Genomic DNA, 15,000 nt, shown 5'->3' with positions numbered 1-15,000 from the left:
CAGGCTCTGTCGCAGCCGGCCGCGACCGGGAGACTCATGGGCGGCGCACAATTGGCCTAGCGTCGTCCAGGGTAGGGGAGGGAATGGCCGGCAGGGATGTAGCTCAGTTGGTAGAGCATGGCGTTTGCAACGCCAGGGTTGTGGGTTCGAGTCCCACGGGGGGCCAGTATAAAAAAAATATGTATTCACTAACTGTAAGTCGCTCTGGATAAGAGCGTCTGCTAAATGACTTAAATGTAAATGTTAAATGTAAATGTAATGTCAGGATGAGCCTGCAGGAAGGGTACCACATGAGGGAAGAGGATGTCTTCCCTGTAACGCACAGCGTTGAGATTGCCTGCAATGACAACAAGCTCAGTCCGATGATGCTGTGACACACCGCTCCAGACCATGACGGACCCTCCACCTGCAAATCGATCCCGCTCCAGAGTTCAGGCCTCTGTGTAATGCTCATTCCTTCGACGATACAAACGCGAATCTGACCATCACCCCTGGTGAGACAAAACCGTGACACGTCAGTGAAGAGCACTTTTTGCCAGTCCCGTCTGGTCCAGCGACGGTGGGTTTGTGCCCATAGGCGACGTTGTTGCCGGTGATGTCTGGTGAGGAAAACAGGCCTACAAGCCCTCAGTCCAGCCTCTCTCAGCCTATTGCGGACAGTCTGAGCACTGATGGAGGGATTGTGCGTTCCTGGTGTAACTCGGGCAGTTGCTGTTGCCATCCTGTACCTGTCCCACAGGTGTGATGATCGGATGTACCGATTTTCAGAGTCAGTAGAAAGGCCTCTTTAGTGTCCTAAGTTTTCATAACAGTGACCTTAATTGTCTACCGTCTGTAAGCTGTAGTGTCTTAACGACCGTTCCACAGGTGCATGTTCATTAATTGTTTATGGTTCATTAAACAAGCATGGGAAACAGTGTTTAAACCCTTTACAATGAAGATCTGTGAAGTTACTTGGATTTTTACAAATTATCTTTGAAAGACAGGGGCCTGAAAAAAGGGAAATTTCTTGTTTTACTGAGTTTATATACACCTGTTCTGAAAGGCCCCAGAGTCTGCAACACCACTAAGCAAAGGGCACCACCAAGCAAGCGGCACCATGAAGACCAAGGAGCTCTCCAAACAGGTCAGGGACAAAGTTGTGGAGAAGTACAGATCAGGGTTGGGTTATAAAAAAATATCCTAAACTTTGAACATCCCACAGAGCACCATTAAATCCATTATTAAAAAATTGAAAGAATATGGCACCACAACAAACCTGCCAAGAGAGGGCCGCCCACCAAAACTCACAGACCAGGCAAGGAGGGCATTAATCAGAGGCAACAAAGAGACCAAAGATAACCCTGAAGGAGCTGCACATGGGGACAAAGAACATACTTTTTTGAGAAATGTCCTCTGGTCTGATGAAACAAAAATAGAACGGTTTGGCCATAATGACCATCGTTATGTTTGGAGGAAAAAGGGGGTGCTTGCAAGCCGAAGAACACCATCCCAACCGTGAAGCACGGGGGTGGCAGCATCATGCTGTGGGGGTGCTTTGCTGCAGGAGGGACTGGTGCACTTCACAAAATAGATGGCATCATGAGGAAGGAAAATGTGGATATATTGAAGCAACATCTCAAGACATCAGTCAGGAAGTTAAAGCTTGGTCGCAAATGGGTCTTCCAAATGGACAATGACCCCAAGCATACTTCCAAAGTTGTGGCAAAATGGCTTAAGGACAACAAAGTCAAGGTATTGGAGTCGCCATCACAAAGCCCTGACCTCAATCCTATAGAAAATGTGTGGGCAGAACTGAAAAAGCGTGTGCGAGCAATGACTCGGTGAGTGGCCAATTGGTGAGTGACCAATGAGTGGTGACTGGGAATATGATTGAATATAAACAGTCCAGCTATGCCCTCCATAAGGCCATCAAACAGGCAAATCGTCAGTACAGTGACAAAGTGGAGTCGCAATTCAACGGCTCAAACACGAGACAGGCCACCCCCAGGTGGTGATGGTGAAGGCAACAACACCTCCACTACGCTGATCCTCAACACTGGGACCCCACGAGGGTGCGTTCTCAGCCCCCTCCTGTATTCCCTATTCCCCATGACTGCGTGGCCAAGCACGCCTCCAACTCAATCATCAAGTTCGCAGATGACACAACAGTAGTAGGCCTGATTACCAACAATGACGAGACCGCCTTCAGGGAGGAGGTGAGGGCCCTGGCAGAGTGGTGCCAGGAAAATAACCTCTCACTCAACGTCAACAAAATGAAGGAGCTGATCATGGACTTCAGGAGACATCAGAGGGAGCAAGCCCCCATCCACGGGGCCGCAGTTGAGAAGGTGAAAAGCTTTAAGTTCCTCTGCTTACACATCACTGACAATCTGAAATGGTCCACCCACGCAGACAGTGTGGTGAAGGCAGCGCAAAAGCGCCTCTTCAACCTCAGGAGGCTGAAGAAATGTGTCTTGGCACCTAAGACCCTCAAACTTTTACAGATGCACCATTGAGAGCATCCTGTCGGTCTGTATCACCGCCTGATACGGCAACTGCACCGCCCGCAACCGCAGGGCTCTCCAGAGGGTGGTGCGGTCTGCCCAACACATCACTGGGGACACACTGCCTGCCCTTCAGGACATTAATGTCAGACTCCACAATCGATCGGCAGGTTGAACATGGTGAGATTGTAGACTCCTAAATTGATAGTGCAGTTTGTTTAGGTGATTTTACAGCTAACTACCTACTTCACATGCTGATATTGACTTCAGTATTGTGTGTAGCTACGTTTGCTAGCTAGCTACCTAGCTAGCTAGCCCATAGAGAGCAATGCATTGTGGGTTTTGTAGTCGATTTGAACTGCAACAGATTTTCACAACGGTTTTCATATGTTGCTACCAACCTTACTACACTGAACATGTAAAGTGTTGGTCCCATGTTTCATGAGCTAAAATAAAAAATTCCAGAAATGTTCCATACGCACGAAAAGCTTATTTATCTCAAATGTTGTGAAGAAATTTGTTTACATCTCTGTTAGTGAGCATTTCGCCTTTGCCAAGATAATCCATCCACCTGACAGGTGTGGCATATCAAGAAGATGATTAAACAGCATGATCATTACACAGGTGCACCTTGTGCTGGGGACAATAAAAGGCCACTTTAAAGTGTGCAGTTTTGTCACACAACACAATGCCACAGATGTCTCAAGTTGAGGGAGCGTGCAATTGGCATGCTGACAGCAGGAATGTCCACCAGAGCTGTTGCCAGAGAATTGAATGTTAATTTCTCTCCCATTAGCTGCCTCCAACATCATTTTAGAGAATTTGGCAGTACATCCAACCGTCCTCACAACCGCAGACCACGTGTAACCACGCCAGCCCAGGACCTCCCCAGACCACGTGTAACCACGCCAGCCCAGGACCTCCCCAGACCACGTGTAACCACGCCAGCCCAGGACCTCCCCAGACCACGTGTAACCACGCCAGCTCAGGACCTCCCCAGACCACGTGTAACCACGCCAGCTCAGGCCCTCCAAATCCGGCTTCTTCACCTGCGGGATTGTCTGAGGGGGGGTGAGGGGTGCTGTGGAGCATTACTGTCTGTAATAAATCCCTTGTGTGAGGAAGAACTCATTCCGATTGGCTGGGCCTGGCTCCCCAGTGGGTGGGCCTATGCCCTCCTAGGCCCACCCACGGCTGCACCACTGCCCAGTCATGTGAAATCCATAGATTAAGGCCTAATTTATTTATTACAATTGACTGATTTCCTTTTATGAACTGTAACTCAGTAAAATCTTTAAAATTGTTTCATTTACATTTTTGTTCAGTATATAAGGCCAAAATGAAACATTTGTTAACAAAAAATATTGTTCTCACATATTTTCTTGCCGAGTGGCGCAGTGGTGAAAGGTAGTGCATCGCAGTGCTAGCTGTGCCACTAGAGATCCTGGTTCGAATCCAGGATCTGTCGTAGCCGGCCGCGACCGGGAGACCCATGGGGCGGCGCACAATTGGCCCAGCGTCCTCCAGGGTAGGGGAGGGAATGGCCGGCAGGGATATAGCTCAGTTGGTAGAGCATGGCGTTTGCAACGCCAGGGTTGTGGGTTCGATTCCCACGGGGGGCCAGTATGAAATGCACTCACTAACTGTAAGTCGCTCTGGATAAGAGCGTCTGCTAAATGACTAAAATGTAAATTTGTGTTATGTAACACTGTAAATTAATAAGAATTAGTGGTTTTGGGTGGATTTTTCCTTTAAGTTTAGTTTTGGCATCTTTTACTATCGGTTTTCTACTCCAGCATCAACCAGCTGAAAATACAATATTTTTGGTTTTGGAAAATATATTTCACAGCGGTTTAGATGGTACAATGATCCTCTACAATATAATTGCTTGTTTTGTCACAAACTGAAATTAAGTGAACCATCACAATTTTTGCAACCAGGAAATGGCAGCGCGATTTCTACATAGTCCATCTTTAACAACCCATGCTAGTCATATTAACAACCCATGCTAGTCATATTAACAACCCATGCTAGTCATATTAACAACCCATGCTAGTCATATTAACAACCCATGCTAGTCATATTAACAACCAATCCTAGTTGTTGCATCTTTATTCCCCATCTTCAACTATTTCTAACAGAGATTTTAATCTCTGTCACATATGGACCTGATTGCAGCAGGTGTGCTGTTTAGAATGGTGTTTTCCAACGAATTGCATGAATGCCCTAATGGGTTATGCACCCAATGCATATGGGTCCGGTAAATGTCCGATTAATTCAAATGTTGCCGGTCACTTGTCCGAATCCCTGGTGTGTGTGTGTCTCACCATAATGTACGGCCCAAGCAGGGTTGACTGGGGGACAGCGCCGTAGAGAGTTCATCAACATGGACGCCATTTTATCTGTCAACACAAACAATGTTCTCCATTTCAATAGAGTAGGAAGTACAGTAATCCAGTATCTTGGACCTACAGCCGACATAAACACGACACATTGAAAATAACCTGACGCAGTAGCCTCTCTATACACTGGCGCATGTTGCGGTTAAAGCTACTTGGTAACTGTCGAGAACGGTGTTCTAGCCTGTAGTTTCTATAATGTGATGATGATATTACTGTGTTATAGATATAATTGTGATTATGATGACAGAGTGATTTAACCACTGAGGTATAGGATTTAACCAGCCAGCCCCGCCCCCATCCCAGCGGTGACCCTTCACCCAGATCCCCCTCCAGAGAATGACAAGGGCAGAGTGTCTCTCTATAACCCTGTACACACCAACACTAGCGGGGCATCATTCATTCACAACCACCCAACATCACATAAAAAACACACTAAATACAGATTACGGTTAATTAGCTAGCTAACTAGCATAAATTACGTAGCTAGATAGTTAAATGAATCTAGCAAGTTCCTGGTAGCATGTGGCTGGGCAGACATTGTTACTACTTGTAGATAATTGTATCCCAATGTTGCATTAAAGTTTGTTAGTGTAACTAACGTTCTTTACCTGTAACTTAAATCTATCTCCCGGCACAGCTGGTCTGTCGGTCTGTCGGTCTGTCGGTCTGTCACCCTGTCGGTCTGTCGCTCTGTCTGATTCAGCTGCTGATTACAAACCCGCTCGTGTTCTCAGGACCCAAAAAGGGTTTTGGTTGTCCTAAGAGAAGCCTGTTTTAAATTTAGAAAAATCATGAGGTATCAAAGCTATTTTTACCTTAAACAGGAGATAATATCATTAAATCTCACTAAATATGTACAAAAATGCAACTTTTTGACTAATTAAACAAAAATTAATTCATATTTTTTTACATATTTCTTAACGGCGCTCTTTCGTATCTTCTCTAAATTGTAAACGGGTCCTTCTCACACTTGATACCACAGATAGAACAATGAGACAGATATTTCACCGGAAGTATAAATGTGAATCATCCGGTAGGCGTTTCCACTCACTACCAAATATGGTGATGAGAGGAAGCCCAGTGGCAGGCAGTGGGAGAAGATGGCGCAAGATGGAATTATCACCCTACTCCATCCACTATTTAAATATATTTATTCCTACTTCATGCCTGAAAGGATGGGACATCACCACTTAACACACACTGTAACTCTTCTGATGTCAAGTCTCGCACACGCAAATACCTCTCTGCAGCTGCCACCACAACCTACGTCATTTAGCAGACACTCTTATCCAGAGCGACTTACAAATTGGTGCATTCACCTTATAGCCAGTGGGATAACCACTTTACAATATGTATATATATTTTTTTTTGGGGGGGGGGGGGGTGTAAGGGGGAGTAGAAGGATTACTTTATCATATCCCAGTTATTCCTTAAAGAGGTGGGGTTTCAAGTGTCTCCGGAAGGTGGTGAGTGACTCCGCTGTCCTGGCGTCGTGAGGGAGCTTGTTCCACCATTGGGGTGCCAGAGCAGCGAACAGTTTTGACTGGGCTGAGCGGGAACTGTGCTTCCGCAGAGGTAGGGGGGCCAGCAGGCCAGAGGTGGATGAACGCAATGCCCTCGTTTGGGTGTAGGGACTGATCAGAGCCTGAAGGTACGGAGGTGCCGTTCCCCTCACAGCTCCGTAGGCAAGCACCATTACATTTACATTTTTACATTTTAGTCATTTAGCAGACGCTCTTATCCAGAGCGACTTACAGGAGCAATTAGGGTTAAGTGCCTTGCTCAAGGGCACATCAACAGATTTTTCACCAAGTCGGCTCGGGGATTAGAACCAGCGACCTTTCGGTTACTGGCACAACGCTCTTAACCACTAAGCTACCTGCCGCCCCTGGTCTTGTAGCAGATGCGAGCTTCAACTGGAAGCCAGTGGAGTGTGCGAAGGAGCGGGGTGACGTGAGAGAACTTGGGAAGGTTGAACACCAGACGGGCTGCGGCATTCTGGATGAGTTGTAGGGGTTTAATGGCACAGGCAGGGAGCCCAGCCAACAGCGAGTTGCAGTAATCCAGACGGGAGATGACAAGTGCCTGGATTAGGACCTGTGCCGCTTCCTGTGTAAGGCAGGGTCGTACTCTCCGAATGTTGTAGAGCATGAACCTACAGGATCGGGTCACCGCCTTGATGTTAGCGGAGAACGACAAGGTGTTGTCCAGGGTCACGCCAAGGCTCTTCGCACTCTGGGAGGAGGACACAACGGAGTTGTCAACCGTGATGGCGAGATCCTGGAACGGGCAGTCCTTCCCCGGGAGGAAGAGCAGCTCCGTCTTGCCGAGGTTCAGCTTGAGGTGGTGATCCGTCATCCACACTGATATGTCTGCCAGACATGCAGAGATGCGATTCGCCACCTGGTTATCAGAAAGGGGAAAGGAGAAGATTAGTTGTGTGTCGTCTGCGTAGAAATGATAGGAGAGGCCATGTGAGGATATGACAGAGCCAAGTGACTTGGTGTATAGCGAGAATAGGAGAGGGCCTAGAACTGAGCCCTGGGGGACACCAATGGTGAGAGCACGTGGTGCGGAGACAGCTTCTCGCATCCACCACTTGATAGGAGCGACCGGTCAGGTAGGACGCAATCCAAGAGTGAGCCGCGCCGGAGATGCCCAGCTCGGAGAGGGTGGAGAGGAGGATCTGATGGTTCACAGTATCAAAGGCAGCAGACAGGTCTAGAAGGACGAGAGCAGAGGAGAGAGAGTTAGCTTTAGCAGTGCGGAGAGCCTCCGTGACACAGAGAAGAGCAGTCTCAGTTGAATGACCAGTCTTGAAACCTGACTGGTTTGGATCAAGAAGGTCAATCTGAGAAAGATAGCAAGAGAGTTGGCTAAAGACGGCACGCTCAATAGTTTTGGAGAGCCCCGTCGATGAGAATGGGGGCATGCTCAGTCCTCTTTTTTTCCCTGTAGTCCACAATCATCTCCTTTGTCTTGGTCACGTTGAGGGAGAGGTTGTTATCCTGGCACCACACGGCCAGGTCTCTGACTTCCTCCCTATAGGCTGTCTCATCGTTGTCGGTGATCAGGCCTACCACTGCTGTGTCATCTGCAAACTTAATGAGGGTGTTGGAGTCGTGCCGGTGAACAGGGAGTACAGGAGGGGACTGAGCACGCACCCCTGAGGGGCCCCCGTGTTGAGGATCAGTGTGGCAGATGTGTTGTTACCTACCCTTACCACCTGGGGGCGGCCCGTCAGGAAGTCCAGGATCCAGTTGCAGAGGGAGGTGTTTAGTCCCAGGATCCTTAGCTTAGTGATGAGCTTTGAGGGTACTATGGTGTTGAACGCTGAGCTGTAGTCAATGAATAGCATTCTCACTTAGGTGTTCCGCTTGTCCAGGTGGGAAATGGCAGTGTGGAGTGCAATAGCGATTGCATCATCTGTGGATCTGTTGGGGCGGTATGCAAATTGGAGTGGGTCTAGGGTTTCTGGGATAATGCTGTTGATGTGAGCCATGACCAGCCTTTCAAAGCACTTCATGGCTACAGACGTCAGTGCTACGGGTCCGTTGTCATTTAGGCAGGTTATCTTAGTGTCCTTGGGCACGGGGTCTATGGTGGTCTGCTTGAAATATGTTGGTATTACAGACTCAGTCAGGGACATGTTGAAAATGTCGTTGAAGACATTTGCCAGTTGGTCAGCACATGCTCGGAGTACACGTCCTGGTAATCCGTCTGGCCCTGCGGCCTTGTGAATGTTGACTTGCTTAAAAGTCTTACTCACATCGGCTACAGAGAGCATGATCACATAGTCATCCGGAACAGCTGGTGCTTTCATGCATGCTTCAGTGTTGCTTGCCTCGAAGCGAGCATAGAAGTGGTTTAGCTCGTTTGGAAGTCTTGTGTCACTGGGCAGCTCGCGGCTGTGCTTCCCTTTGTAGTCTGTAATAGTTTTCAAGCCCTGCCACATCCGATTAGCATCAGAGCCGGTGTAGTACGATTCAATCTTAGTCCTGTATTGACTCTTTGCCTGTTTGATGGTTCGTCGGAGGGCATAGCGGGATTTCTTATAAGCGTCCGGGTTAAGCGGCAGCACCCCTTTAGCTCAGTGCGGATGTTGCCTGTAATCCATGGCTTCTGGTTGGGGTATGTACGTACGGTCACTGTGGGGACGACGTCATCAATGCACTTATTGATGAAGTCAGTGACTGATGTGGGGTACTCCTCAATGCTATCTGAAGAATCCTGGAACATGTTCCAGTCTGTGCTAGCAAAACAGTCCTGTAGCTTAGCATCTGCGTCATCTGACCACTTTTTTATTAACCGAGTCACTGGTGCTTCCTGCTTTAGTTTTTGCTTATAAGCAGGAATCAGGAGGATAGAGTTATGGTCAGATTTGCCAAATGGAGGGCGAGGGAGAGCTTTGTATGCGTCTCTGTGTGTGGAGTAAAGGTGGTCTAGAGTTTTTTTCCTCTGGTTGCACATTTAACATGCTGGTAGAAATTAGGTAGAACGAATTTAAGTTTCCCTGCATTAAAGTCCCCGGCCACTAGGAGCGCTGCCTCTGGATGAGCGTTTTCCTGTTTAGTTATGGCCTTATACAGCTCATTGAGTGCAATCTTAATGCCAGCATTGGTTTGTGGTGGTAAATAGACAGCTATGAAAAATATAGATGAAAACTCTCTTGGTAAATAGTGTGGTCTACAGCTTATCATAAGATACTCTACCTCAGGTGAGCAAAACCTCGAGACTTCCTTAGTATTTGATTTTGTGCACCAGCTGTTGTTTACAAATATACACAGACCGCCACCCCTTGTCTTACCGGAGTCAGCCGTTCTATCCTGCCGATGTAGCGTATAGCCCGCTAGCTGTATGTTGTCCATGTCATCGTTCAGCCACGACTCGGTGAAACATAAGATATTACAGTTTTTAATGTCCCGTTGGTAGGATAACCATAATCTTAGGTCATCCAATTTGTTCTCCAATGATTGAAGATTGGCTAATAGGATTGATGGAAGAGGCAGTTTACTCGCTCGCCGTCGGATCCTTACAAGGCACCCCGACCTACGTCCACAATATATCTTTCTCCTGCGAATGACGGTGATTTGGGCCTTGTCGGGTGTCTGTAGGATCATGTAGTTACCAAAAAAGTGTTAAACAACTCAAAATATATTCTATATTTGAGATTCTTCAAATAGCCATCCTTTGCCTTGATAACAGCTTTGCACACTCTTGGCATTCTCTCAACCAGCTTCACCTGGAATGCTTTTCCAACAGTCTTGAAGGAGTTCCCACATATGCTGAGCACTTGTTGGATGCTTTTCCTTCACTCTGCGGTCCAACTCATCCCAAACCATCTCAATTGGGTTGAGGTCGGGTGATTGTGGAGGCCAGGTCATCTGATGCAGCACTCCATCACTCTCCTTCTTGGTAAAATAGCCCTTACACAGCCTGGAGGTGTGTTGGAGTCATTGTCCTGTTGAAAAACAAATGATAGTCCCACTAAGACCAAACCAGATGGGATGGCGTATCGCTGCAGAATGCTGTGGAAGCCATGCTGGTTAAGTGTGCCTTGAATTCTAAATAATTCACAGACAGTGTCACCAGCAAAGCACCCCCACACCACCTCCCCCATGCTTCACGGTGGGAACCACACATGCAGAGATCATCCGTTCACCTACTCTGCGTCTCACAAAGACACAGCGGTTGGAACCAAAAATCTCAAATTTTGGACCAAAAGACAGATTTCCACCGGTCTAATGTCCATTGCTCGTGTTTCTTGGCCCAAGCAAGTCTCTTCTTCTTATTGGTGTCCTTTAGTAGTGGTTTCTTTGCAGCAATTCGACCATGAAGGCCTGATTCACGCAGTCTCCTCTGAACAGTTGATGTTGAGATGTGTCTGTGACTTGAACTCTGTGAAGCATTTATTTAGGATGCAATTTCTGAGGCTGGTAACTCTAATGAACTTATCCTCTGCAGCAGAGGTAACTCTGGGTCTTCCATTCCTGTGGCGGTCCTCATGAAAGCCAGTTTCATCATAGCGCTTGATGGTTTTTACGACTGCACTTGAAGAAACTTTCAAACTTCTTGAAATGTTCCGTATTGACTGACCTTCATGTCTTATAGTAATGATGGACTGTCATTTGTCTTTGCTTATTTGAGCTGTTCTTGCCATAATATGGACTTGGTCTTTTACCAAATAGGGCTATCTTCTGTATACCCCCCCACCTTGTCACAACACAACTGATTGGCTCAAATGCATTAAGAAGGAAAGAAATTCCACAAATTAACTTTTAAGAAGGCACATCTGTTAATTGAAATGCATTCCAGATGACTATCTCATGAAGCAAAGACATGCAAAGCTGTCATCAAGGCAAAGGGTGGCTACACGTTTTTGGTTACTACATAATTCCATGTGTTATTTCATAGTTTTTATTCTACAATGTAGAAAATAGTAAAAATAAGGAAAACCCTTGAATGAGTAGGTGTGTCCAAACTTTTGACTGGTACTGTATGTAAATTAGATACTCCTGTATTTCATTTTTTTATAAATTAGCAAATATTTCTAAAAACATGTTTTCACTTTGTCATTGTGGGGTATTGTGTGTACATGGGTGAGAAGAAAAAATCGATTTAATCCATTTTGAATTCACGCTGTAACACAAAATGTGGAATAAGTCAAGCGGTATGAATACTTTCTGAAAGAACTGTAATTACTATATAAACACTACAGCATTGGAAATCAGGGGTGGGGCCTAAGAAGTTGGATGCCTTGACGACGGGCTTTGGTTTCCCGGTGGTTATGGCAACCCATTGATGTGGCAGCTCAGGTAGGTGCTGATACATTATAGGACGGCTGGGTGGGGTGTGGGCGGGGCTGTTATCTGATTTCATTCGTCAGTCAATCAGTGTGTGTGTGTGTAGCAGAATGTCTTGACAAGGAAAACAAAATAAATTCTGAAAGTAAAAATGCTGTTTGGGGTTAAGGTAAGGGTCAGGTGATCAGAAAAATAGAATAAAACAATGTGTAACAACAATGTGGTATAAAGTCAAAGGGTAAGAATATATTTTATGAAGGCACTGTATGTTAGACAAAACCATATTTTGTCAACATTAAGAAATATGTTAAGACATCTTGTTTTAGCATTACCAAGATTGATATCATTTGCAGACAGTTAACTGTCATTAGTAGGGGCCTACTGATAAACTATGTACCTAATATCTAAATGTTACTTTTATTCAGTTACCCATGGAGTCCATGGGGGATCAGAAAGAGAGAATGGATCATGTCTCTGATAGGCCAGCCATCACCACCTTCATCTTAAGATGTCTCGAAACATCTTGAAACAAAGTTCATATACTATTATGTTAACAGGTGAACAGGTTAACAGGTGAACAGGTTAACAGGTGAACAGGTTAACAGGTGAACAGGTGAACAGGTTAACAGGTGAACAGGTGACTGCAATTCTGGTATTTTCTGTGCAGATTTATTAATTAGAGAATGATTCAAAATGTCACATGAAATATATCATCTAAATAAATGGTAGATAAATGGTGCATTTATTGATTTATTTTTGTTTTATTGATCAGGGATGCCAACTGCTCAGTAGACTGGAATGATCTGACCTCTGACCTCTATACATGGATGGACTGATGATGATGATGATGAGATGACTGGATGCATGTATCTGCTGTTTGTTTTCACATGGATAGTCTGAGGTGAGATATGACTGGATGATTATACAGTGGCTTGTGAAAATATTCGCCCCCTTTGGCATTTTTCCTATTTTGTTGCCTTACAACCTGGAAATAAAATGGATTTTTGGGGGGTTTGTATCATTTGATTTACACAACATGCCTACCACTTTGAATACATATTTTTTATTGTGAAACAAACAAGAAACAAGACAAAAAAACAGAAAACCTGACCGTGCATAACTATTCACCCCCCCCAAAGTCAATACTTTGTAGAGCCACCTTTTGCAGCAATTGCAGCTGCAAGTCTCTTGGGGTATGTCTCTATAAGCTTGGCACATCTAGCCACTGGGATTTTTGCAAAACTGCTCCAGCTCCTTCAAGTTGGATGGGATCCGCTGGTGTACAGCAATCTTTAAGTCATACCACAGATTCTCAATTGGATTGAGGTCCGGGCTTTGACTATTGCAAGACATTTAAATGTTTCCCCTTAAACCACTCGAGTGTTGCTTTAGCAGTATGCTTTGGGTCATTGTCCTGCTGGAAGGTGAACCTCCATCCCAGTCTCAAATCTCTGGAAGACTGAAACAGGTTTCCCTCAAGAATTTCCCTGTATTTAGCGCCATTCACCATTCCTTTCATTCTGACCAGCTTCCCAGTCCCTGCCGATGAAAAACATCCCCACAGCATTATGCTGCCACCACCATGCTTCACTGTGGGGATGGTGTTCTCGGGGTGATGAGAAGTGTTGGGTTTGCGCCAGACATTTTCCTTGATGACCAAAAAGCTCAATTTGAGTCTCATCTGACCAGAGAACCTTCTTCCATATGTTTGGGGAGTCTCCCACATGCCGTTTGGCGAACACCAAACGTGTTTGCTTATTTTTTTCTTTAAGCAATGGCTTTTTTCTGGCCAGTCTTCCGTAAAGCCCAGCTCTGTGGAGTGTACGGCTTAAAGTGGTCCTATGGACAGATACTCCAATCTCCACTGTGGAGCTTTGCAGCTCCTTCAGGGTTATCTTTGGTCTCTCTGTTGCCTCTCTGATTAACGCCATCCTTGCCTGGTCCGTGAGTTTTGGTGGGCGGCCCTCTCTTGGCAGGTTTGTTGTGGTGCCATATTCTTTCAATTTTTTAATAATGGATTTAATGGTGCTCTGTGGGATGTTCAAAGTTTCTGATATTATTTTATAACCCAACCCTGATCTGTACTTCTCCACAACTTTGTCCCTGACCTGTTTGGAGAGCTCCTTGGTCTTCATGGTGCCGCTTGCTTGGTGGTGCCCCTTGCTTAGTGGTGTTGCAGACTCTGGGGCTTTTCAGAACAGGTGTATATATACTGAGATCATGTGACACTTAGATTTATTTTTTAGAATTTCTTGAAATACGTTTTTTTTTTTTTCACTTCACCAATTTCGACTATTTTGTGTATGTCCATTACATGAAATCCAAATAAAAATCCATTTAAATTACAGGTTGTAATGCAACAAAATAGGAAAAACGCCAAAGGGGATGAATACTTTTGCAAGGCACTGTATCTGCTATTTGTTTTTACATGGAGAGTCTGATGAGATAAATTATGACTGGATGATTATATCTGCTATCTGTTTTCAATAAATCTTGATTTCTTTCATTTGTGTGCAGTACAATTTCTGCTATGAATGTGCATGAGCGTTCTAGACTGAATTATTAGTATTACTAACAAATAAAACATGAAAACAACAATTATAAAAATGCTAAGACTGATGTCTCAAGACATGGCATTTCCAAGACGACTTCATTTTCTTCGAGAGGTCTTCATTTTTGTCTGAAGACATGGTAACGGAATTATGATGGCATTATGATGGTATGAACACTCATTAGAAGAGGTTGCAGGGAAAGGAGGAGAGCAGGAGGGTGAGAGGAGGAACAGAGGAGAGCGGGAGGGTGAGAGGAGGAACAGAGGAGAGCGGGAGGGTGAGAGGAGGAACAGAGGAGAGCGGGAGGGTGAGAGGAGGAACAGAGGAGAGCGGGAGGGTGAGAGGAGGAACAGAGGAGAGCGGGAGGGTGAGAGGAGGAACAGAGGAGAGCGGGAGGGTGAGAGGAGGAACAGAGGAGAGCGGGAGGGTGAGAGGAGGAACAGAGGAGAGCGGGAGGGTGAGAGGAGGAACAGAGGAGAGCGGGAGGGTGAGAGGAGGAACAGAGGAGAGCGGGAGGGTGAGAGGAGGAACAGAGGAGAGCGGGAGGGTGAGAGGAGGAACAGAGGAGAGCGGGAGGGTGAGAGGAGGAACAGAGGAGAGCGGGAGGGTGAGAGGAGGAACAGAGGAGAGCGGGAGGGTGAGAGGAGGAACAGAGGAGAGCGGGAGGGTGAGAGGAGGAACAGAGGAGAGCGGGAGGGTGAGAGGAGGAACAGAGGAGAAAAGTGATGACATGGACAGTAAGTTAATATACTGAACA

The 15,000-nt window shown here is 46.0% G+C and overlaps 2 protein-coding genes across 2 annotated transcripts in view; both read right to left on the bottom strand.

Moving 5' to 3' along the window:
• hadhb (hydroxyacyl-CoA dehydrogenase trifunctional multienzyme complex subunit beta) overlaps positions 1–5,623 on the bottom strand; it is a 34,742-nt gene extending 29,119 nt beyond the window's left edge. The window contains exons 1-2 of the mRNA XM_084195831.1: positions 5,497–5,623; positions 4,814–4,888 (exon numbers count right to left, since the gene is read on the bottom strand). Coding sequence (XP_084051957.1) covers positions 4,814–4,883 — 70 coding nt within the window. The 5' untranslated portion in view covers positions 4,884–4,888; positions 5,497–5,623. The remainder of the gene's footprint in view (positions 1–4,813; positions 4,889–5,496) is intronic.
• A 426-nt stretch (positions 5,624–6,049) lies between these two features.
• The window catches only part of rab10 (RAB10, member RAS oncogene family), a gene marked incomplete at its 3' end in the record, with an annotated part of 29,324 nt that continues 20,373 nt past the window's right edge, over positions 6,050–15,000 (bottom strand). The window contains exon 5 of the mRNA XM_084195830.1: positions 6,050–6,055. Coding sequence (XP_084051956.1) covers positions 6,050–6,055 — 6 coding nt within the window. The remainder of the gene's footprint in view (positions 6,056–15,000) is intronic.

This window comes from Coregonus lavaretus (genome assembly GCF_964263955.1).
Source record: "Coregonus lavaretus genome assembly, contig: HAP1_SCAFFOLD_198, whole genome shotgun sequence".
Taxonomy (NCBI): Eukaryota; Metazoa; Chordata; class Actinopteri; order Salmoniformes; family Salmonidae; genus Coregonus; species Coregonus lavaretus.
This window is presented reverse-complemented; position numbering and strand designations above follow the sequence as displayed.